At 45.2% G+C, this 26516-nt stretch overlaps 1 protein-coding gene across 1 annotated transcript in view; it reads right to left on the minus strand.

Annotated features, from left to right (window-relative positions):
• Window positions 1-26516, minus strand: part of LOC147706628 (cell adhesion molecule CEACAM6-like) — an 83140-nt gene that overhangs the window by 29714 nt on the left and 26910 nt on the right. Inside the window, exon 3 of the mRNA XM_086929640.1 lies at window positions 12759-13109. Coding sequence (XP_086785766.1) covers window positions 12759-13109 — 351 coding nt within the window. The remainder of the gene's footprint in view (window positions 1-12758; window positions 13110-26516) is intronic.

Here is a 26516-nt window from a genome sequence, read left to right on the forward strand (position 1 = left end):
GCCTCTAACCCCTGAGCCACACTTCTCCACATTATATGACAGATTGACCTTGAGGGACAGCGCTAAGTTTTGGTCCATAGTGAATACACCTCTGTTTAATGGAAGAGAAAACGTGGGGATGGAGGTTAATATCACTGAGAACAATGGCTGGACCATTTTGAGATTATCTATGGCAGTAAGATCGTCACTAAGCCTTTCACCCCCATAGATTCTACAACCACAGAAACCCCGTTGAGAATTTCGGTGAAGGAAGTGCAAAATGCCATAGAAAATACTGCAGGTGGTAAGGCCCCCGGCCCGGACGGGGTTCCCGCTGACATGTACAAGGCACATTCCCACGTGTGGTCCATAATCCTTGCAAATATTTTTAATTTAGCATGTATGGACAAATCTAGTATACCTGCATCTTGGTCACACTCCATCATTATTCCCATTTTTAAAAAAGGCCAAAGGGGTGACCCAAGGTGTTATAGACCGATATCGTTGATCGATTCGTCGTTCAAGATACTAGGTAAAGTCATCCTAGATAAAATTAACAAATGGGAAAAAGAAAACGAAATTTTATGTAACACCCAATATGGATTTAGAACTGGGAGGGGCACTGAGGACCAGTGTCTTAATCTGTATATGACCATCAGTAAATATACTGTTGCTACTAGGGGGTCGATCCATCTGGCTTTTATGGAACTGTCCACAGCCTTTGACTTAGTAAATAGGTCGAGGCTGTGGACAGTACTCATGGAGCTGGGTCTGGACCAGGCCCTTGTAAATTTCCTAGCATATTTGCATAGAGATCTGACTGCATCAGTGCGTATGACAATGGATGGAAAATGCACTGCTGGGTTTAGATCGGCCAGAAGTGTACGACAGGGGTGCATCCTAGCCCCCATGCTGTTTTCCTTGTATATTAACTCATTGTATTCAATCTTGTCTACTGCTACGCCAGATATACCCAGCATGGGAGGGTCCCCTCTGCCCGTACTGATGTATGCCGATGATACGGTCCTTATCGCCAGAACCCCAAATGGCTTACAGTTGCTTCTTGATTCATTTGGGACTTTTATGCAGAAACTAGACCTGGTAGTGAATATGGAAAAGTCACACGTTATGTCACTGGGGAAAGGAAAGAAAACTACGAAAACGTTGCGCTGTAACGGTGTGGTGTTGTCAAAAGTTAAAATATTTACTTACTTAGGAGTAATATTCGACGACATGGGCACCTGGACTCCCCAGATTGCAAATAAAGCGATGGCTGTGCGCAGGTCGTTTGCGGCCATATTGAGCTTCGCAAAAAGGTTGGGAGGGAAACCCACAGAAGCCATACTGGCCCTGTATATAGCCAAAACTTTGGCCATAGCTAGATATGGGGCTGGGATATGGGGTTACAAGGATCTTACCCCAATACAGAAAGAAGAGAACAAATCCCTGCGCTCTCTATTGGGTCTACCACATTCTACCCCTTCCTTCGCAGTGCACACGAAACTAGGGATAGGCTGTATTGAGGATGCACTTAAAATTGCCCCATTACTTCTTTGGGTGAAACTATGGCTGAATCCTAGCTTGACTTTAAATCGTAAAATTATCAGCGATTGTATGGGGAGAGATAGAGCCAAAGATATAAAATGGTTGACACATATTAAAACCATTGCTACTCAATTGGGCCGCCCAGAAATTTATTTTCACCCCGAAACCCTGTGTAAAGATGATGTTACATGGATAAAGTACAATTCATGAATATTAGAAATATTTATCGTGAAGCCCAGGAAATTGAGAAAGCTACAGTAAGGGCACATTATTCAGTAATATCAACTATGACTATCCAGCCTTATTTGACTATAGTGAACAAACCATATCATCGATGGCTTTTGACGAAATTTCGTTTTAATCAAGTGCCTCTTTTACTGGGTGAATATATGAAATGGAGTACACCTAGGGATAATGCTCCTTGTAAATGTGATAGCTTCACTGATCAAGACCTGATACACTTTGTCTTTTTCTGTCCCTTTTTTGTTGATGGAAGAAAGAAATACATCATACCACTCTTGAGGGACAAGGGATTCAAGCAGGTGAAACCCGCATTGTTGTTTTTACAACTTATGGTGACCCCTATTGTGATGTTTGGGGTTGCAAATTTTTTGGTAGCATCGATGTGTGCTAAACGGTATAGACTGCTGAGAACCCCAATGACAGAATGTATCCAGGAGTAATTTAAGTTTAAGTTTAACTTTATACTGACAAGAGTTGTCCATTTCCTTGGGATCATGTTTCTGCAATCAAGTAACCTGGTAAATGAAATTATATAGAACTTTAATATGATAGATCTAGGGTACATGAATTATTTTTAACGTTTTTAACTGTTTCCTACTCTTTCTATCTAACTGTTTTTAATTGTTTTTACCAATTGCTTACATTCTTTATTCTTTATTAATTTATTGAATCTTTTAAAATTCAATTGTATTGTTGATTTGTGTATGTTTGTGTATTTTGTGTATTTGTATGTGTAGTATACTTTTATGATTTTAAAATAATCGAATAAAGTATTTTTGACTCTGACTCTAATAAGTTGTTAATTAATATTCATTAATTAGTTGATAATTAATTAGGTTAATTGTGTAATTCTTTTTTTTTAGGTGTGGGTTGTGAGGTTATAGGGGTAAAAGGTGGAAAGTGATTTATTTTTAATTAATTAATAATTAGAGGCCAATTAGGATGTCGTTAGGAAAGGCTCCGAGCGGCATTCGATTCCGTCGAATCCGATTCGGAACCCGCCTTACTAACCGACTCGGACACATTTACCAATGAGCGATTATGATGGCTGGGAAGTGTTCAAACTGTCCGATACAGTTCCGTCAGGCATGGAGAGTAACAGAGTTGGTCGTAGCCGAATCGTTGCGGTCTACGGAATGCATTTCCAACCAATGGCTTATGATGTATGATTCCGACAGCCTTTCAGAATCGGTTGTTCTGAAATGAATCGGCTACCGGATTCTGACTTTGGGGGATCATAGCAGGCCGCCCTTCACCCGGGGCCCTCTGAATCAGCTCTGTGGGGATACCCATGGGACCACCCATTCCAACCAGGCACAGTGTGGCAGGCACCATGGGGTGCTTGTCATATGGTATACGATTTTTCCCAACCACCCTTTTCTTCAAAGGGAGCTTGTGTATTCGGTTGGAACACAGGCTCCCATTTAAGTCAATGGGAGTCCGACGGAATTGTATCCAGAAGCATCTGGATGCATCAAAATCGCTCTCTCCGATTTCCCTGATCCGAGTAGTTCGGAAAGCATTCTGGAACCAATTCGTTCAGAGTGTTTACCTAACGACATCTTAATCAAACCCTTAGTTGTTCAAATCTATTAATTATTTAAATGACAAATAATTATTTTAACTGCGTATTTATATTTTTTTAGGCTTGAGATATGGTATTTATAAGGGTAAAGGGTGGGTAGGTAATTAATTTTAATGAATTAATAATGTGTTTTTTTATTAATAATATTTGTTTAATTGATAATTAGTCATGTTAATTGTGATTTTTTTAATATATGTTGTATTTATGTGTAGGTTAGACATTAATTCATTTTAAGTAATTACTATTTTTTAAAATTAATAATAATTCTAAATTTGATGATTAATTGTGTAAATGATTTTCTGTAAAATTGTATAAGCGTGTTGTGAGTTTTGTTGGGGTATATTGTGGGAAGTACATTAATTCTATTTCAATTGGTTTCTTGATAAATATTTATATTAATAGTGTGAATTATTTTCTTTTTTTAAGGTACATTTTAGGTGCAGGTTGAGTGTTTTGTGGGTTATAGGGTTGGAGATATCTAAATAAAACGTATGTGATAAATCGTTTTTTAAATAATTTTTAAATAAAAAAGTTTATTTGTGTGAAGATGATGATTGTATTTTATTTATATTAAAATTTGTAGGTATTTCTGTGTTATGTATTTAACATTATAATATGCTTTTTATATTATTTATTATTATATATATTTTATTTTATTACAACTTATTGATATTCTTTTACTTTGTTTTTGAATTAATTTTATTTTGTTCAACATAATTTGTTTGTTTTTATTGTTGCACTGATTGGAGTTCGAATAGTAAATGTAACCCCTCTGCAATCCAACACTTTCCCTCCTGTTGTACTTACTGGTGTGGGAATAGTAAGTTTTACCCTCCCGCTATCCAACACCTTCCCTATTGTTGTATTGGCAGTATTGGGAATAGTAAATTGTATTCTGCTACCCAACACCCTTCCTCCTGTTGTACAGTGTGGAGTGGGAATAGTAAAATTTACCTCTCCGCTATCCAACACTTTCTCTACTGTTGCACTCATTGGAGTGGGAATAGTAAATGTTACCTCTCCACTTTCCAACACATTTGGTACTGTTGAACATATTGGAATAGGAATAGTAAATATTACCCCTCTGCGATCCAACACTTTCCCTACTGTTGTATTGACTGGAGTGGGAAAGGTTTATTGTATCACTCTGCAATCAAACACTTTCCCTATTGTCGCAGTTTCTGGAGTGGGAATAGTAAATTTTATCTCTCCGTAATCCATCACTTTCCCTGCTGTAGTGATTGGAGTGGGAATAGTAAAATTTACTTTTCTGCTATCCAACACCCTTCCTAATGGCCACCACATCATCCATGTTCTTACAATTAAAATTCAGAGAAAAATCTTCATTTTTATACCTCTGGACCTACAAAAGACGGTTGTCTTGGCGCTCATTGTATCTAAGTTAGACTATTGTAATGCCCTTTTCATTGGTCTTCAAAAGGGTCTTCTTTGTAAACTACAGGTTCTCCGGAATACAGCTGGTCGTCTACTATTAGGGATCCCCAGACACTCTTTAGCTAAACAAGTTCTCCGATCCCTTCACTGGCTTCCTGTGGAGAAGCGGATTGACTTCAAGGCCCTTTGTACAGCCTTTAAGGCTCTTCACAATCGCGGACCAGAATATCTAAAAGAACCCAGATTCTGGCTTTCAAACTGGGGGGCAAAAGCTTTGATAATGTAACTACAACACTACAAGATTACTCTAATATCCTTTAAATCTGGGTCACTGGATGACCTCTGCCCCCCACAGATTTAGGTCTCTAATTGTAGTGCTATCAATTCACTGCTTAACCATTTCTTGAATCAATCAATTCAGTCGCCACAGTGCGTAGTGGTTGTAAACAAATAAATTTAAAAAACCATCGGCTGATAAAACTAGTATTCTTGCTAACTATCGCCGTATCTCACTGCTCCCAGCCTTCCCCAAGATATTGGAGAAACTCATTAATACACAGCTTTCAGCCTTTTTAGGGCATAACTAGATACTTCGCCAGTCCCACTCGGGCTTCGACCCTCGCTTCAACATCGAACCCACTCTATTAGAGGTAGCAGACACAATCAGGCTAGTGGTGGATCCGAGGAAACATGTTGCACTGTTTCTCTTACACTCTGCTCTTTAGCAGCATCTCGGTGTTGTAGGAGTGGTTTCGCCTTGGCGTGGCTGAGTTCCTTTCAGGTGGAGAGGTTTCAATCAGTGTGGGTGGCCCCTATGCTTATGAACCCAAGGCATTGGGTTTGGTGTTCCCCAGGTTGGCTTTGAGCATGACACTGTTTAATGGATGTATGTCGTTACAACGCATTCTTTTACAACGCATACCTTTACAACACATTTTTTACACCGCAACATCCATTACAACGCATTCCATTACAACAAAATCTTTGAAACTACCTTTACAACGCATTCCACTACAACGCATACTACATTTACTACGCATACAAGTTCAAGTTCAAGTTCAAAAATTTGTATAGCGCACTACTCACCCAGAGGGTCTCAAGGCGCTTGAAGGAGGGAGGTGCTTTACATATCGAATAACCAAGTTTTTATTTGCTTTCTGAAGGAGAGGTGGTTCTGTGTAAGGCGGAGGTGAGTGGGGAGAGAGTTCCAGACTTGGCCGCCAAGTAGGAGAAGGATCTTCCTCCCATGCTGGATCTGTGAATTCGCGGAATTGCGGCGAGGGCTTGATTGGACGATCGTAGCTGGCGGGAGGGGGTGTAGAAGGATAGTCGCGTGTTGAGGCATTCGGGACCTAGGTCGTAGAGGGCTTTGTGTGCGTGGGTGAGGAGACGGAACGTTATTCTCTTGTTGACGAGGAGCCAACGGAGATCTTTCAGGTGGCCAGAAATGTGAGCTTGTCGAGGGATGTCCAGTATGAGTCTGGCTGAGGCGTTTTGGATGCGTTGGAGTTTTTTCTGTAGTTTGGCTGTGGTTCCGGCGTAAAGGGTATTTCCGTAATCCAGTCGGCTTGTGACCAGTGCATGGGTGACCATCTTTCTTGTTTTGGTGGGGATCCATCGGAAGATTTTTTTTGAGCATGCGTAGGATGTTGAAGCATGATGATGAGACGGCGTTGACTTGTCTGGTCATCGAGAGGGATGAGTCCAGTATGAAGCCCAGGTTACGTGCGTGGTCCGTAGGTATGGGTGCGGTTCCCAGGGCCGGTGGCCACCATGAGTTGTCCCAGGCAGAGGGGGATGACCCTAAGATGAGGACTTCCGTTTTGTCCGAGTTAAGTTTTAAACGGCTAGTCTTCATCCATTCGGCTACTTCTTTCATTCCTTCGTGTAAGTTGGTTTTGGCGGTGTTTGGGTCTTTGGTGAGCGAGAGGATCAGCTGGGTGTCGTCTGCGTAGGAGATGATGTTGAGGTTGTGTTGGCGTGCGATGGATGCGAGGGGACTCACGTATACGTTGAAGAGGGTGGGACTGAGTGATGAACTATGTGGTACGCTGCAGATGACTTCGGTGGCCTTTGATTTGAAGGGGGGAGGCGGACTCTCTGGGTTCTTCCGGCAAGGAACGATATGATCCATTCCAATGCTTTTCCTTGTATTCCGACGTTGCTGAGTCGTTGTATAAGGGTGCTATGACAGACTGTGTCGAAGGCTGCGGAGAGGTCAAGTAAGATGAGGGCAACTGTTTCTTCGTTGTCCAGTAGTATTCGGATGTCGTCTGTTGCTGCGATGAGGGCGGTTTCGGTGCTGTGTTTGGCTCGGAAGCCAGATTGTGAAGGGTCGAGGGATTTGTTGGATTCTAGGAAGGCGGCGAGCTGACGGTTGACGGCTTTCTCAATGACTTTGGTGGGGAATGGGAGGAGCGAGATGGGGCGGTAGTTCTTAAGTTCGGTGGGGTCTGCTGTGGGTTTCTTCAGAAGGGCGCTGAGTTCGGCGTGTTTCCAGATTTCCGGGAAGGTAGAGGAGTTGAAGGAACAGTTGATGACATCGCGGAGATGGGGTGTGATGATGGAGCCTGATTTGTTGAAAATGTGGTGGGGACATGGGTCGGTTGGCGATCCTGAGTGGATGGAGTTCATCAGGCAGATGGTGTCTTCAGTGGTGATTGGGTTCCAGGCGCAAAGGTTGTTAGAGGGCTGTGTTGGTTCGGAAATGGGTGGAGTGGACATGTCTTCGAACTGGTTTTCAAAGCTGTTACATATTTCGGCGATTTTGTTGAGGATAGAGAGTCGCAGAGTCTTGGGAGGGGGAAATGTCGTTGGTGCCGGCGGTGGGGTTAGTAAATTCTTTGACGATGTTGAATAGTTCCTTGCTGTTTTGGGCATTGTTGTCAAGTCGATCCTTGAATGCTGATTTCTTGGTGGATCGGATTGGTTGGTGGTGTTTACGGATGGCGTTCTTGAAGGTGGCTATGTTATCAGTGGTTGGGTTTTTTCTCCAGGTTTTCTCGAGAGTACGACAGAACTTCTTGAATTTCTTAAGGTCATCGTTGAACCAGGGGGCTTTTTTGCTACCTTGTTTGATTAGATGGTTTTTCAAGGGTGCAAGTTCGTCGGCGCTATGGGTGATCCATTGTGTGAGGTTAGTGGCTGCTTGGTTTGGGTCCGATGATTTGGTAGGGGGGTTTTGGTGAAGCGATGTGAAGAGTTGTTCGGTGGTGATTTTGTTCCAATTTCTTCGGGGAATAGGTTGTGGGTCGTGGACTTTTTGTAGTTGAAGTGAACGCAGCTGTGGTCCGTCAAAATGGAGAGCTGTGGTGTGATCGAAGGAGATGTGCTTGCTGGAGGTGAAGATAGGGTCGAGCGTGTGTCCGGCGTAGTGGGTGGGGGTGTCTACAAGTTGTTTGAGTCCTAGATTGGCCAGGTTGTCCAGAAGGGTGGTGGTGTTGTTGTCGTTTTTCTTTTCCAGGTGGAAATTGAGGTCTCCCAGTAGGATGTAGTTCTCGGATGAGAGGGCATGTGGGCTGATGAAGTCAGCGATGTCTTCGCTGAATTGTGTGCGGGGTCCTGGTGGTCTGTAGATGAGGGTGCCTCTGAGTGTGGTTTTGTGGTCGGTGTGAATCTGGAAGTGAAGGTGTTCGGCGGAAGCGAGGTTATCATCGGAACTGGTTGTGATGCGGATGGTGTTCTTATGGATGATGGCGATGCCTCCTCCTGTTTGGTTGGTGCAATCTTTTTGGATGATCTTGTAGGATTCTGGGATGGCTATCGCAATGTCGGGCGCTGATGAGGCGTTCATCCATGTTTCTGTGAGGAAGGCGACGTCCGGCGATGTAGTGTCGAGTAGGTTCCAAAGTTCAATGGAGTGCTGTGGACTGAGCGGGTGTTGATCAGGATGCACTTTAGGTGGTTAGTGTCTGAGCTCTGTTTCGAGTATGTGGATTTGGTGTGGGTCCTGATGCAGTCGAACTTGCAAGAGTGGCAGGTGAAGGGTCCATGGGTGTGTCCTGGGGCGGCTTGGTAGCAGTCTTGGAGGCGGCCGGGGTTAAGTGCTGAGAGGGTAGCGTTGTCATACGTTATGCGGGTGGAGTGGGTTTTGCGAGGACCAGGGGGTCTGGCGCTGGGCGCGGTCCAGGCGCGGACGGGCGTAGACGGGCTTACATTTGGCGCACCTTCGGCGCGACCGCTGCGCGTGAACGCTGCGCGCGAAAGCATCTGTCATATGTGGATTGTGGAGGGGGTAGGGGCGAGGGAGGAGCAGCAGGGAGGCGGGAGCGGGGCGGAGAGCCGCGCTGGGAGTCACAACAACAACAACAAAATGGCAGCAAGCCAAAAGGCAAGCAGGACGAGATTGGGGCCCAGGTAAAGCTAATGGCAGTGAAATGGCCAGTGAAATCGGCACAATCAGGCCCAAATCGGCAAGCAGGCAAAGGCAGCAATGTACAACAATAAATAAACAATGCGCAGTCTAGCAGCACAGCGCTACTATAAAATCGAACTAAGCAATAGCAGTGCGAGTAATGCGACAATGCTTCCAGGTCACAGAGCAGCTTTAATCAAATCGAGTTCAGCAATAAAAGTGCGAGCAGCGCTACGATACCAGGTCAAGTACTGGGCTGGGAGCAGCCTGGTGAGCGACCGCCTTCGAGGCGCTCAGGACGGTCATACCATTACAACGCATACCATTACATTGCATGTATGGTAAGTATTGGATAGTGTAGGGGTAAAAATTACTATTCTAACTCCAGGGGGTGCAACAGTAGGGTAAGTGTTGGATAGTGTAGGTATGCGTTGTAGTGACATGCGTTGTAATGGTTGCGTTGTAAAGGTATGCGTTGTAGTGGTATGTGTTGTAGTGACATGCGTTGTAATGGTTGCGTTGTAATGGCATGCGTTGTAATGGATGTTACATTGTAAAGGTTTCCTTGTAAAGGTAGTGCGTTGCAAAAGTTGCGTTGTAAGTGTTGTTTCCCCTGTTTAATGTGTGCAAGACCTCCCCCCGGCTATGGCGATTGACTCGTTTGGTGTACATATTGTCTCATACTCTGATGAGATGCAACTTCTTTTTACATAGGATCGCAAATTTCCCAATGCTGTTAGCAATTCTAAGCGTTGTCTGACGACTGAATTTCAGTAGATGCATAACAGCAGTCTCCAATGCAATGCTTGCAAGACTGAGATTTTGCTGTTGAGGTCCCCCACCCCGACCTGGTACACTGATCTGTTGCCACAGCATGCCCCTCCCCACCTCCTCTGGCAGTGGTGGCATGCACTCCAGGGGTGAAGTTGGATAACTGTGTGCCTTTTGTGCCTCAGGTGACTGGAGTAGTAGTCACCTGTTTTAGCCTGTTAAAAATGCTAAAAGAATTCTTGCCATTGCTCCCTCTTAGGCCCTTGGACATACGTACGGTTGTGCTGCCCGGCGTTTGGTGACTACGATCCTTTTTGGCTTGGCGATTTATGTCTTAGAAGCATATTAGGAACTCCCTTGATTTGGCTCAGGGTGATTTATTTTCCCCGGCTTGTGGAAGAATATATATATTCGGACCGTGTTTTTTGAGACCCAGATATCTTAATCTAGAGGAGGGACCGACTTGTGCACACCTGACGAGGAGGCTTGCTTTGTCCCCAGGACTGCGTCCCATGGGGGGACCACAGTAGTCTTGAAAGTACCCCTGTCCTGATGAAGCCAAAAGAAACGTGACCGCGACTGCGTCGACACCTTTTTAAGGAGTCCAATTATACTGTATATTGTTTGAATGACGTTAGTCGCCTTGATTAATCATTATTTTTGCTTGTGGTTATAAGGAGTAACAACTTAGGCGCTATAAGGACTTCCTTGATTGTGATACTCCACTCAAATCGAGGAGTGGGTATTGACAGAAAATTGATTTCCTTTTATTTTTTCTCTATGTTTAGGGTACATTGTTGTATATATAATGTATATATTGCATTTGTAGGTCTTTGTCTATTGTGTATATTTTGACCCAAAACATTTTTTTTTTTGCCCACCTTGTCTTGTGATCCGTATATATGTCCTTCTTAAATTGTACCATTTAATGACGATACAAATAACTGTATAAAACAGGATAATTAAACGTATCTTGTTTTGAAGAAACCCATATTTTATTGATTCCTCAGTACCATTTTTTCTACTTTTTCATCCTTTCCCAGGAATGGGAGGGTAATTTGGGCAGAACCCCTGTATATTGTTGTAGTTTGCTCCCTCTTAAGCAGCAAAAATAGGTGGGTCAAGCTTTGATCACTTCTACGTTGCACCACGACAACTCACTTTACTGGGGGTTGCCTGCCTATCTCCTTCGGTGACTGCAACTAGTGCAGAATGCTGCACCCCTACTGTTGTTGCATCTACCTAGGAGAGCTCAATTCAACCAGCCTTGAAAGATCTACATTGGATACCTGTAAATATCATGTCAGGTTTAAAGTCTTAGCCCTCAGTATCTGTCCGACAGATTCATTCTGTACCACCCGACGAAATCTCTTCGATCCTCCAATTCTCAGTTGGTGGTCACACCTCGGTTCGAAAGGGAAAAAACGGGGCAGCAGTTCTTATTCTTACTTGGCCCCCAAGGAGTGGAATGGTCTCCCCTTACAACTATGGGCCACTGAGGATAATTTGCTTTTTAAAAAAACTACTCAAAACCTGGCTCTTGGGGTCTACTTTTAAATTGCTTCTTTTACCAGTCTACACTATACTATTTGCGTTGAGACACTCTTTTGAGTAACCTTTGGGCTCTATATATTCTTAAATAATATTAATACTAAAGGACTTACCGTAGACTCTCAGCTGCCGTGTGCCTGTTGTTGGCGATCCGTCGTGTAGTATCGTGGTCGCGGTGTACTCTCCGGTGTGGTTGATGAGCAGGTCCCTGATCTGTAGGGATCCGTCAGCCTGTCCTCTCTCCGCTCCCGTGTACTGGGGGCCATCGTTCTGGGTGGATGTTGATACAATGTAACTGAAGATCAGTTCTCTGGAGGTAACCACTGGCCCCCTGTACCAGGAAAACACCAATAGATTTAGAGAGACCGGGGCGAGGAGTGTGACTGTCTCTCCAACAGCCCCAATGGCATCTAGAAGGAAAGGTATGAGAATGTGCGTGAGCATGGGGTTTCTCTCATGCCTCTGTGCTTCTTTTGCAAAGTAAAGTGAGCGAGGCCGGATCAAACCATAAATGGCCATGAAGGGGCTCCTGCCTGAGCCACCACAGCCACAAAGCACAAAGTAGAACAGCATTGTCTGGTGGAAGCCTCCATCGTCTGGTGGAAGCCTCCATCGTCTAGTGGAAGCCTCCATCGTCTGGTGGAAGCCTCCATCGTCTGGTGGAACCTTCCAACGTCTGGTGGAAGCCTCCATCGTCTGGTGGAAGCCTCCATCGTCTGGTGGAACCTTCCAACGTCTGGTGGAAGCCTTCATCGTCTGGTGGAAGCTTCCATCGTCTGGTGGAAGCCTCCATCGTCTGGCGGAAGCCTCCATCGTCTGGTGGAAGCCTCCATCGTCTGGTGGAAGCTTCCATCTTCTGGTGGAAGCCTCCATCGTCTGGTGGAAGCTTTCGGACAATACAAAGATACAAATGGCGCATCCTTAAATATTAGGGGGATAAAAACATTTTCTTTCTTGACCTGCCATCAGATTATATCATAAGCAAAATGTCACCTTTGCAGAAGGAAAGAAATATCCACAGGACTCAGATAGCAGTGTCTTGGAAGGATATATGGTGAATACAAACATTTCTCCAACAAACGTACTGGATAGTACTTTTGTTTTAGAAATATTTGCACGAAGTTAATCAAATGTTGGTGACAAACGCATACACTGTACTATTACCCACCATTTGAAAGTTTAACCCTTGAAGTCCATGTGCGGCACAGTTTTGCCTCTGCTGTGAAGGCAGCAGATAAGGAAGAATGATGAGTTTTAGGGGTGAGTGGAAGTCTAGATCAGCCCTCTCTCTTCTTTAGCCAAACAATGACAAAGATGGATCTCATGACAACTTACCGTAGACTCTGAGCTGCCTGGTGGCTCTCACTATACGTCCATCAGTGTGTGTCGCGATCACTGTGTAGTATCCTGTGTAGTTTGTCAGCAGGTCTCTGATCTGAAGGGACCCGTCTGGTCGTCCAACCTCTCGACCCGTGTACTGGGGTCCACTGTACTGTATGGCACTTGACACAGTATAACTGAAGATGCTCTGTGTATCATCATCTGCTGTCCCTCTGTACCAGGAAAAGACTAAGACATCTCTCGACCCTGCGGCACTGAGGGTGGCTGTATGCCCTACAGCAGCGCTGGTCACATCTGCACCGGAGCCCTGCCCCGCCGTCCACCTAGTACACAGAGTCAGCCAGACTGCAGGAGAAGGATCAAAGAGGGAGAGATACAGGTGGACAAGTTACTGAACTCAGTCTGTGGTCAGCCCAATGCCTTCTGTGGTCCTAGAGAGGTTCTGTTGGATGCTGAGCAGTATTCATTGCCTTAACTTTACTTTAAATGCTATTTATTGATTACATATCCATCAACAAATCATACAACAGCAGAGGACAAGTGCATTGTACAGAATACAGTGAGTCACAATGCGATCAGCAGTACCCAATGTATCCTGCAGCTTTTCAAGATAACTTGCAGTCAGAGAGTCCTAAACAATAAAGGAACTCCCCTCTGGTGTCCCTTCCCACCCCTCGTGTCTGGTACCCTCAGAAGGGTTTGTGCAGAAGGAAGTAATCTAATGGTGGCTGTAGGAGAGTAGGGTCTGCTATCCTATGGTCACCCCAAATGTTTGCTTTTTGCTTCACTGGTTTATGACTTAATGTGGCTGTGGGCCTGCTAATCAGACCCACAGCCTGCTGTTCTCTCTCTAAATTACTGCCAATGCACTTTAGGTGCATTACGAATTGGAACTGGTTCACCTTATTGGCCCCTGTAACAGTGTACCCTAGGTACCCAGGGCATAGGTGTATCCAAGGCCTACCAGGGGCTGCAGCATGTATTGTGCCACCCCTGCCTGGCCTCCATATTTGACACAACTGGCTGATCACTCAGCTGGGGTAAGTTGGTGTAATCACCTCTTACTTAGATATAGTATCCCTATATCTACCCTTAAACTGGACACCTATGTTCCTATCAGCCACTCCTATGGAAGGCCTCATCAATCCTGGAGGCAGAGTGCTTGGAAATATGTGAGATGGTGCTCTAGCATGAGCTGAGCCTGTCTGCAGCTGTCGGGAACCACTCCCTAAGCTGTTCCGGGATATTGCCATACCATATACTCTTAAGTGCATTATAATCCTCGCGGTTAAATGCTATCTTTGGTTTGGCTTTATCAAAACATGTCGAGTAAGGTGTCATACGAATTGGAATACTATCCCCTCGACAGTTCTGTCGACGGGGATAGCATTCCACCCTTCTAGAGGGACACGACATGTGTGTAGCCTTAACCCCGGTTAAAGTTAACCCGAGCCTCAGCATCACAAAATGGATGCTGCCACCACAGACACGAGTCTGGCCTCCTGCTGCTGACCGAAACTCGGCAGATGGTGGCCTGGACAAAGGGTTTCCTGCCTTGGGAGGTGCGAGCACCACCCCAGACAGGGTTTTGTGTATTGGGTAGGACAGGGCTGAATAGAATCAGACATGCCCGGGGCACACAAGGTGTCCCGTGCATAGGCCAGTCCAAACCGGTCCTGGGACTTTCCAGACCCAGGCCTGGCGAGGAGCTGGACAAAGGAAAGGGGGTGTAACCGCCCCCCTTCCTGGTTCCTCCCAGAAGAGGGACCTAGTAGGTGATCCACCCCTCAGATTGGGAATAAAAGTGGGAGCAGTGCCATTGCACAGCAGATCATCCTGAATCAACTTTAAACAAAGAAGAAGACTGGACTTTGACATTCTGCCGCTCAGAAGACTGAAGAGAATCTCCCTTGTGGCCTAGGAGTGGCCACCCTGTGAATACAGGCACCAACCAGCAACTCGACGTCTGCTTTGCCGCCGCCTCCTGCCGGAGCCCGAGCCCAGAGCCCAACAAGAACCAGACCCCCAGACCTCTCAGAGCCCGATCCACAGTCCCTGCAAAGAAGGGACCCGTGGAGGCACCGAGTGACGTGGGACCGGACCTCTTGGAAGACACTCGAAAAGCTGACTGCGCAGCATCTGAGGCATCCTCCACGTTGTGCTTTGGGGACTGAGAACCCCCACCACCGAGCAGCCCTTGCACCGAAGAAGAGCCCTCCAGCATCTCCAAGATCTGCATGGGGCCTTTTTGCATTGTGCCACTCGACGCGCCATCCCGGCCACTAGCCACGTGGTCAGCGGCCATCTTGGCAACGAAACCGACAAACTACACAGCGGGTCTGATTGCTCCAGACTTACCCAAGCTCCTGTGAAAAGGAGCACTCGCTCTGACCTTGCTGGTCCGAGTGTTAAGCATCTTTCGATTCCTGCGTGGCTTGCATTAGCCAAGGCCTGTTTGCTTCGATCAGGTCGCCGACACCGCCAACAGGTAGAAGCCTGCGTGGGACAGCTCGTGACCGACTCCTGGACGTCCTCGACCCCCGGTGTCTACGTGGCTGCAGAGAGAAGCTACCCAACAACGCCTGTTTGCACCCGACATCGCCTGGTTCCAATCTGGTTCCACGGTAGTCACTGGCTAGTGACTTTGAACATTATCCCCTCTGCTTTCAGGTCTTCACAACTTCAGATCCACCCTTGGATCCACCGGAACTCTTCACATCGAGCCGCCTGCAGCATCTTCAGCTCCAAGCACCATCGACCAGCGTGACGAAACCCGACACTACTTCGACCCTGTGCACCCGCTTCCTCTGGGTGAGGTAACTCAGCTCCGCCGGTGTTCCTACACTGGTACACATCTCAAGGGCCTGTGTCTTAAGTTTCAGCATTCTAGGTCACTCGGAAGGTTCCTAACTATCTAACTTTGTACTTTTTACGCACCATAGACTTTACATTGGAAAGTGCGTGCACTTTGAACACTGCACCCGAGTCCCGCGGGCCTTTCCCGACTTAGTCACTGCTAGTCTCGAATAGCTCCAGCGATTCCCAAGGCCCTAGGCCTGTTCCCTTTCTGATTGGTATCTCTTATACCACTTTCTTAGTATATGGTTTAGGTGGCCCCTAGGGCTCATCCATATTGTGCAACTTTTGTGTATTTTAAACTGTCTTGTGATTTATCGCTTGTGCTTCTGTGCTCATAAAGAGTCCAGGGGATTTTATAGTTAATAAATCAATATATATTTTCAATATATATCTGTGTGGTGTCCTTTCATTTGGTATTCAAGGGGGTTGTGCATGGTAATACAGCTGGCTTCACATGCCTTTCAGAGTTTAGCCTAAGACTGCTTTGTCCACGTTACCACTAGGATAACTGGTCTACAAGGTTGAATTACAACCAATCTTCATAAGGGTTGCTTGGCATGGTACAAGGTGATCACTAAGAATTAGTGAGCATTATATACCAGGCCAACGTCTCACAGTGGCACTTCACTGGAAAGAAAAGAACCCACCTGTTCCAGAAGATCACAAAGGCATGACTTCTAACACAATATAAGAAAATTACAAAACATTTTACAATCATTCGTAACAGGTTCAACCTTGCTTCCTACTGTAAAAGCTGCCATTCCTCAATTCTGGGCGTCTTTGAACCTTAACCTCTAATCTGTGTCAGTGGCTCCGGATTGAAAGTCTGAAGTATATGAACATTGGCCAGAGCAGAAGATTATGGTTGGTCCTACTGGAGTTCTGGACTTTTTGGTTCCGTCCAGAGGTGTCAGGGAACAACACCCAAAGACCCCGGAGTTCCACCTGCCTTGGTGCGCAAATGAACAGAAACACGGGCTTCTCGATGGTGGCGTCAAAGACCAAAGGTTTATTACTGCAGGGACACAGAAGTCATAGATACTACACACGGTCAGTACCCAGGAGCCTGTTCGATTTGTACATTGAGGGTTGCTCCTTATATACCAAAATTTATGCTCTAGGCAAATATTTCACATGTCGGTACACTCCCAAACCTTTGTGTCTCTAAACAATAAATATTTGGCGTTACACAGGAACTGTCGATAATATCTGATACCAAACATCACGAAGAGGGGTTCCCACTAGTCCATCACAATCCCTTGTCAATATTGCATTCAAGAGCCGGACCGCCTCATCGTAAAGTTCGTTACCTCCCCCTAATAAAGGCCCAGAAGGAAAGGAGCAGAGCCAGGTGCAAAAGATAGGAAAGCGGGATAAGAGATGTTTGTGGGTTGTAAATGGGCAAGGCTACCGGCTTCGGCCGCCTAATCATGATCGGGACAATGGACACGAGAACCAGTTCAGGTGGGCTGGCCTCGGGCAGAGGAGGCAGCCTTTGTCGAGTCATGCAGCTTCAGCGTGATCTGGTTTAAGGTGCACGTGTCATGTAAGAGGTGAATCTCCGGTTAGGACTACGTGTCCTTAATCAAAGTGGAGTGAATGAAGTGATCAGAGGCTATTGCATATGTGAGGGCAAGGAAACACAAAATGGCGGCCATGATCTAAGATGGATGCCATGGGTAGATCAGAAATGTGTTCATAACAGGAGTGCTCTTGCTCGTAACGTAGCGAAAACACCAGGATATGCTAAATGGATCATTTGCGGTTCGCTGATACTAATGTTATGTATTTCCGACAAACTTGAAAACACGGGTTCAAGTCGTCACGGAACCGTCACGGAACCTCAGACCCTCCTTTTGCCCTTACATAGGCAATTACTCAATCTATGTCTGAATCTAGTTCTATGCTCATCAGGTCAGTGACATGCTGTTGTATCATCATCCTTTCTCGTGCCTTTTCTCCAAATGCAGGTGGTTTCCTAAAACAGGTTGCAGCACAAAGACTACACAGAGCAGGACCACACTGGATAATCAGACAACATGAGAATAGGAATACTAAGATGATACCAATGACCAGTAGAACCTTCCATCCCCACGCTGAGATCAGAGTCCAAACCCACTCCATAAAGGACCAGTTTCCCTCATCTACATGTATGGAATCCGAAATATTGTGCAACTTAGAGATCGCCTCGTAAACTGTTGGAGCATTATTAGGAATAAAGACACAGCAGCTCGATTGGATCATTCGGCATACCCCACCTCGGTCTGCAAGGATAACATCTAGAACCATACGGTTCTGCAATGTCATGAGTCTATCCGCCTGAAGCTCAGCTGTCAGATTGCTAAGGGCACCAGTAGTTTCGGCAATAGTAGATTCAACTACCCGTGTTAGCTGACGTATGTTTCTACTATTGGCCATAGGCCCCCAGAACGGAAGGAAGCCTTTGAAGAAGTCTCCAGCTTCCTGACCAGCGGTATCTTCCTTGCTGAAAACACCTCTAGCTACTCTTGTTCTGTAATAATCCGGCGAAGCAGTGTATGTTGGAGGCAACAATCGAGCAATATAACATGATCCTGAGAAGTCGGCAGGCAACCATGTATAAGCTCTGTCTTGACAGATGAAGTAGGTACCCCTAGCAGTAAGGAAGGCAGGGGAAGAGTTAGCCGGAAACACATAAGTCTCTACGCACTCACTTCTCCCTAGCTGAGCTCTCGGATTTCTCCCGTTACCTTGCAAACAGACCTGACCTCGGTGAGGTACGACCCAGATTGGAGTTGAGCTTTTACGCTTGCTTTCTCCTAAACTAAGGCGATACTCTGAAGTATTCCAACTTAAATATACTCGCAATTCGTCTCTAGGGTAAGATGGAGTATTATTGACGTCCTTGATCATGTCAATAATTCCCTGGACTAAAGCTTTGTTGGCAGAGTTATATTTAGTGGAGCGTGGTGGACGTGGAGGATAGGTTTCAAGGGCATAAGCAAAGATGGTTTGAAGGGCCTGAAATGATCCATTGTAGCTAAAAGGTAAAACCAGATAGGGAATACCTTTATCCATAGTGTGAGGTATTAAGCCACACACCCAGCAGTCTGTAATGTTAACTACCAGTTGGTGTTGGTGCAAGAGCTGTACAAAAGTGTTGTTGATGAATTCTGAGCGTCGAGCTTGCTCATGTTCCGGAAACGAGTGAAAAGAGTGTATAGAAGAAACAGTAGAAATAGCAGGATCAAGGGGAGGCACTGTAGAAACTGGCACAAAAATCAAGTTTATGCTAAAGACAATTCCACCCACCAATGTTGCTAAAACAATCAAAAATGTAATGGCACACTGCATCAAGAAACATTTGCTGTGAAGAATTCTATTTAGTCTGTTTCTGCGAACGTAAATCACATTCTTTCGTTGCAGCGCAGGAAGTTCCATCTTCTACAATCCGCTCGCGACCACTGATGATGTGTACGTAGATGAAAATGCCTCTGTCAGCCCTGGGAGTTCCCAAAACTAACAGAAAGATCGACCTTGTGTCAGACCCCTGCAAATTCAAACTAGGCACACAGCCACGACCCTACGGCTACCCAGACGGCAAGGCAATTTATTAAAAACAATAAACAATAGCAAACTTCCTGGCTGAAAAGCAAAAAAGTCCAATGTATATAAATATCAAAATCACAATATGCAGTTGCCTGCTTTATTAGTTCGTTTTATGGCTTCTAAGGTTGTATTTCTGCTTCGCTGATACTGTCTGATCGGAAAATAGTGTATCACTAGCAGTTGTTGTAGAGTTTAAGTTCGCAGATGGCAAAGTTTCTTTTGATGCTGGAGACAAATGTTCAATGTTCAAAACAGTCTTTTCAGGAGGAGAGTCAAGTTTCAAAGTGTCAGAAATCAAATTGGCATCGCTGAAAGGGACAAATTTTGGAGTTAATTCAGATTCGGAGGCACCAATTCCCTTCTTCACCCAGTCGTCGTAGGGCAGCGGCAGTGGAACACGCTTTACATGAGAAGCGTGGATCCAGTTCTTCCGGCCAGCAACACGTACAGCTGTCCTCGTTGCCAGTAGGATTTGGAAGGGGCCGATGTAGCGAGGCTGAAGATTCTTTGTCCTCGCGAAGTTCCGGACCACTATGAAGTCACCCGGTTTCAGTTGATGCCCTGGACTCTCCGGAGGCTTTGGCAAAGCATCAAAAACCTGTTGATGAATAAGACTTAATTTAGCAGTCAAGTCGTAAAGGTAGTCTATCAACATAGGATACTCAATGGAGCAAAATTGTTTAGGCCTTGGCACACCCCAGACATTTGCCGGGCGGCCAAAAACAATCTCATATGGAGAAAGCCCTATTCTAGAATGCACTGTTGCTCTCGTTGATAACAAGGCCAAAGGAAGTGCGTCTGGCCAAGCCAAACCTGTGGATGCTTGTATTTTGGCTATTTTAAGCTTGAGGGTGCCATTATAACCCTCCACTAGACCAGCTGACTGGGGATGGTTCGCACTATGAAATTTTTGTTTCAATCCTAGACCAGCACACACACTCTGCATAACTTTCCCTATAAACTCACTTCCGTTATCTGACCATACAATCCGTGGCATTCCAAATCTAGGGAAATATTCCTTGAGAAGAATTTTGGCAGTGGATAGAGCAGTATTGTCCTTTAGTGGGTATGCTTCTATCCACCTGGAAAAAGCACAAACCACCACTAGGACGTATTTTAAATTGTTGCAGCGTTCCATGTGAATGAAGTCTAACTGAATCACTTCAAATGGACAGGAAGGAGGAGCGAAATGACCAGCTGGAGTTGGAGTACCCTTGCCAGGATTATGCATCAAGCACACCATACAGTTTTTCACCACTCTCTCTGCACACTTACTGATTCCCTCATTCTTCCAAACCGGAGCTAACATCTTACATATCCCTTTAGAACTTATGTGCGCCACTCCATGCGCCATCGTCACTACTGCAAGCACATACGCATCAGGTAACATCCAACGCTGCTGTTCTGTCAAATCGATCCAACATCCATTCGAGTCCAATTTGCCCGTACTTTCTCTCCATACGCGTTTCTCTTCCTCAGTCGCTTCTTTCTGAATCTCTTTCACACTTTCCATTGTGTCTTCACACATTCCAGACTCAGCAATCCATCTTGCAGACGTAGCAACATACATTCTACTCATCATGTCTCTAGCTGTCTGTTTAGCTGTTTCATCAGCAAAGGCATTTCCCCGACCAACATCATCCGTGATTGCTTTATGAGCACTGCACTTCACAATCGCAACTTCAGTCGGTAAGGTTAAAGATTCCAACAAGTCGTTAACTAGCTGACCATGTTGAATCTTAGTCCCATGGGACGTAATGAAACCTCTTTCTCTCCACAACCGGCCAAAACTATGGGCCACGCCAAATGCGTACTGACTATCTGTAAACACATTCACTCTCTTTCCCTCAGCTAAAACACACGCTCTCGTAAGAGCTATTAATTCTGCAGCTTGGGCAGAATTCTGACTCACTCTTGCAGTCTCCACAATCGTCTTCAAAGTCGTCACCGCGTAAGCAGCAGTCACATCACCATTCTCCAATTTAAAACATGACCCGTCCACATACAGCGTACCATCCGGGTCGGATAGAGGAGTATCTCTCAAGTCGATACGACCTTTTGTCTCTTCCTCCGTCTTGAAATAACAGTCATGTGGCTCAGAATCACTCGACTCTAGATCAGTCGGCAACAGTGTTGCTGGATTCAATACATTGCATCTTTTGATCTGAATATGACTCGCTAATAACGTCAGCTCGTAACCAGATAATCTCGCACTAGTAAGGTGTTGTGTCTTCGTTCGGTTCATGAGTGTATCCACTGCATGAGGAACCATGACCACTAGCATATTGTTCATCACCAAACCAGCAGATTGTCGAATGGAAGCCGCAGCTGCCGCTGTAGCCCTCAAACAACTAGGCAATGCTCTAGCTACCGGATCTAATGTTGATGAGAAATACGCACAAGGGCGTTGTTTATCACCAAACTTCTGTGTCAGGACACTCAACGCGCAACCTTCTCTTTCGTGAACGTAGAGCGTGAATGGCTTACTGTAATCAGGTGTGCCCAATACAGGAGCTGAACACAAGGCTTTTCGTAATTCAGTAAAGCTCTCTTGACATTCATCAGACCATGGCACCGGACTCGGAACATTTTTCCCAGTCAAAGCTACCAGTGGCTTTGCCAAAAGTGAAAAATTTGGGATCCATTGCCTACAGTAGGAGGTAATACCTAGAAAGGCACGTACTTCCCTCTGTGTGCGTGGAACACTCATTTGCGTAATTGCTTTTACTCTTTCTGGGGTCAACTTCCTTCCCTCCTTTGACAAGAGGTGACCTAGGTAGGTTACTTCTTGGCAGCAGTATTGCATTTTGGAAGGTGACACCTTATGATTCAAATTAGACAAATGATGCAATAGTGAAATCGTAGCCGCTTTGCAAGTTTCCTTGTCATCGGCAGCCACCAAAAGATCGTCTACGTACTGTACTAGGGCAGAACCTGGAGGAAGGACAAAAGAATCCAACTGACTTTTTAAAGCTTGACTGTAAATGGATGGACTTTCACAATAGCCTTGTGGAGCGCGTTTAAATCTGAAGCTTCGACCTCCTAGACAGAAGCCAAAAATATCTCTGCTTTCCTCGGCTATCGGAATGCTGAAAAAGGCATTCTTCAAGTCGATGACTGAGAACCAATTGGCTGTAGCGGGAATCAATGTTAACAAGGCAGTAATGTCTGGCACTACAGGAAACTGCGGAATTACAATCTTATTAACTTCTCTAAGGTCTATGACAAACCTATAGACTGGAGGCTTTGTAGGATCTGTTCGTTTCAAGATCGGCAATACAGGACTATTACAAATATTTCCTCGCGTTTCTTCAACCACACCTTTCTTAATCAAATCTTGCACAATCAGTAAAAGTGCACGTTCTCCTTCACTCGATATTTTATATTGAGGAATTCTTGGAAATTTTACATTCGCTTTCAAAGTTACTACATATGGTGGAATTTCTAGTAGACCTACATCATTGGGACCAGTCGCCCAAAGAGAATCAGGGAGTGAACGTAGCTCCGGCGGGAGTGCGTCCATTGACAAGTACATCGGAGAGGTGAGTCTTTTACCCAAAGTAAGCTGTACTCCTTCCGGAGAACAGTACAATGTCGCATATAGTCTTTTTAACAAATCTAAACCAAGCAGATTCTCATTACAACCTGTCGTCAAAATTAAGGGTGCTTTCAATTGACACGGTCCAACAGAAATAGACAAAGGACCAGATATCGGGTTGTACACAGGGGCGCCTGAAAAACCTACGGAAACATTTGTTGAGCCAGACAAAGGTGCGCCAGGGAGTTTCGCATGAATTATAGAACTTTTCGCGGCACCAGTATCCAACAGAAACGGTTCGACTACACCTGATGTTGCTACTGCGACATAAGGCCCACTCTGATCCACTGGAACTGATACTACTCCCTCTCTCTGTCCATGGCTGTCCTAGTACCCATTTTGTTGAAAACCCTCTTCAACTTCACAATAATCCTCAACAAGATATTGCTGAGATCTATTCTGTTGAGCTGACTGTACATTTCGTTGATCAAAGTGATTAGAAGGACGATCATTCGTTTGCGGAGGCATAGCACCTCGTCCTCGTCCTCTAGAATTTTGTGCATAACCACCACGACCTCTCTGAGCTGCTGCCGCATTATTTTGCGCCAAGATTTGACAATCATTTTTATAGTGACCCTCTTTCTTACAGTACGCACACTGATTCCACTGGTATTGAGGCCTGGTCGAATTATAATCTGTTTTTTGATACGAATTCTGTTGCATATTAGCCTGATTCGTGCGAGGCGGATATGCCTGCTGTAAAAGAACTTTAGTTTTTAAATCTTTCGTTTTCTTCTCTGATTTTTCCTTTTCCTCTTTATCCCTATTTTCGTAGTACTGCGCAGTCGCAAGTATTTGCGCTGTCGTAGATACAGCCCACGCACTTTCTGAATCCTTTAATTTATTGCATAATTCAGGTAACAAATTATGCACAAATTTATCGACAAACAATCTCTGTCCTCCTTCAGTGCTCATATCCTGACCACTATGGTCTACAAAAGTCTCTTCGAACCTCGTGAAGAAGTCGGAGACACTTTCGTCTTTCTTCTGCTTGCATGCGGATAATTTATCCCAATTAACACGCAATGCTGGCATCAAAGTCTTCATTAAATCAATTATTCTACCTGGCAGATTAGCAATTAGGGGTTCGGGTTTTGCACCACCTATTTGTTGAGCATCTGCTGCAGTGATAGCTGCCCAATCACCACCTAAAGCAGCCTGATGATCCTCTCTACGAATTTTAGCCCACACTGGTTGTGGAACTACATTACCAAACAACATATCAATGTCGGCTAAGTTCATTATACAAGCCTCAACTGTCTGTGTCAATTCCTTGTAATATCCGGCTGGATTCTTACGTGGATCTGGTAAGGCCTGTTTCACTGCTAACACTTCTGCTCGCTTCCATGGAATATGTATCCACACCCGTTGGAACTGTGCTGGAGTGGCCACAATACCAGCAACCGCATCAGCTTGCACAGCTTCGCGCCAAATTGGAGGAACCTCCCTCATAGGATATTGGCGACTTAGCTTCATTCTACCTTTGTCTAAATCTCTCGGTGAACGAAGAGATGGATCATTCCTAAAACTTAAAATAAGTTCCATCGCTTCTTTTATATTATCACCCACTATCATTCCAGCAGCAAACTCTTTTTGCACCTTAATTAAATCCTCCAAGTCTGATTCAACATCATCTTCCTCTATTTCCTCACGTAACAACGAGCACATCTCATCAAAAACGTATCGTTGCGTTGGCTCTTTCCATTGCATAAATGTATCTAATACATCTCTCGTACTATATCTTCTACCCTTCGAAATCCATCTGAGAGCCGTGGAGTCTAAAACTCCCCGTTCTTCAGTACTTGGAAGCTGACTCCGTCTCTGAACAGAGTCAGGAGTAGGAGTCTTAATCAAGGTTTTATATATAGGAGACAGCATATTAGTAACAGAATCAGTGATTCTTCGACGAACAGAAAGTGGAGTTAGTACACTCGCAGACATAGAGAATGCAGTCGAGGTAGGAATAGATGACGAAACAGTAGGAGTATCGAAGAAAATAGTTTGAGGATCAGTAGGTACAGTGGTAGGTATAGGAGCGGGCAGTGCAGGAAGAGGAGGAGCTGTAGGAACATTTACATTCACCACAGGAGGTACAGGAACTTGATTCTGAGGAACAAGAACACCAGGTTGTCCAGCAACCGGCAATTGAACATTCGGGATCAGTGGAGCCGTAGCACCTTGTGCATACGGTGGAGGCGACCGTAACAGATAAGATAGCAGAGGATCGTTTTCGGAATCCTCCAGTATCTTAGCCATTTTCGATGGCAAGGCAGGATAGCACTTGTCAATCGCTAAGTTATGCTCTCTAATGGCTACATCTATGGCCTTCTCACACTCGTTAGCCTGCAACTGTTTAGTCGCTTGCTCTAGAGTTAACTCCTCTTGCTCTTTTTGTTCTTTCTTCAACCTTTTCATTTCTCTCTGTTTGGATTCTTTTCGCCAATAACGGAAAGAATCAAACATTGCCGGCCGGGCTTTCTTCCTAAACAATTTCGCTTCTAAATTATCAAGGATCTCGGGTTCAAAACTACCATGTAGTGGCCAACTAAGGACACCATCCTTCTTACAATAACGGACCCATATTTCATTATAAGTTATAGGACCCACACCATACTTACAGTATAAATCATAAAGGGGAGTCCCAATCGGAGGAACCAGACAAGAATCCTCTAATTGTGAGTCACTGTTGCAACTAAAACAAGACAACATTTTCCGACTTACCATTTTCAGTCTGGAACACAAAACAAACAAAACACGAAAACAGATATGTGCACTTGAACCAAGAACTTAGGCCTACCAAAACCAAACTAATGTATCGATACCCAAAACTGAACCAAATAGATTATCGTAACCAGAACAACTAGTGATAATCTTACGAAACTAAACCAAACCAAGAACCGATCAAGGATTTTTAACAATCCTCACAAAGTAACCAGCTAGCTATCACTAAATACTTAACTGAGGCACTGAAGACGTCACCAAGGAGAAACCCGTCACGTTTCGCTGTACTAAGACTGCACCTCGGGTCCAAGACAGGGCGACGGTCAAGGCAACGGCCCACTGCAGCCGTCCTGAACGGGAACCCTCGTGGAAGAGAACTTCAGGGCCACTTTTGCGATATGCCGGGATCGATGAAGTGGGGCGCCTCCCTCAGGAATCTTCACACGAAGCTTCTCGAACTCTTCGGGCTTTTGGACCGGTACCGAATGACGTCACCCCACGTTGGGCGCCAATTGGAGTTCTGGACTTTTTGGTTCCGTCCAGAGGTGTCAGGGAACAACACCCAAAGACCCCGGAGTTCCACCTGCCTTGGTGCGCAAATGAACAGAAACACGGGCTTCTCGATGGTGGCGTCAAAGACCAAAGGTTTATTACTGCAGGGACACAGAAGTCATAGATACTACACACGGTCAGTACCCAGGAGCCTGTTCGATTTGTACATTGAGGGTTGCTCCTTATATACCAAAATTTATGCTCTAGGCAAATATTTCACATGTCGGTACACTCCCAAACCTTTGTGTCTCTAAACAATAAATATTTGGCGTTACACAGGAACTGTCGATAATATCTGATACCAAACATCACGAAGAGGGGTTCCCACTAGTCCATCACAATCCCTTGTCAATATTGCATTCAAGAGCCGGACCGCCTCATCGTAAAGTTCGTTACCTCCCCCTAATAAAGGCCCAGAAGGAAAGGAGCAGAGC

This window comes from Lissotriton vulgaris, chromosome 7 (genome assembly GCF_964263255.1).
Source record: "Lissotriton vulgaris chromosome 7, aLisVul1.2, whole genome shotgun sequence".
In the NCBI taxonomy this organism is placed as follows: domain Eukaryota; kingdom Metazoa; phylum Chordata; class Amphibia; order Caudata; family Salamandridae; genus Lissotriton; species Lissotriton vulgaris.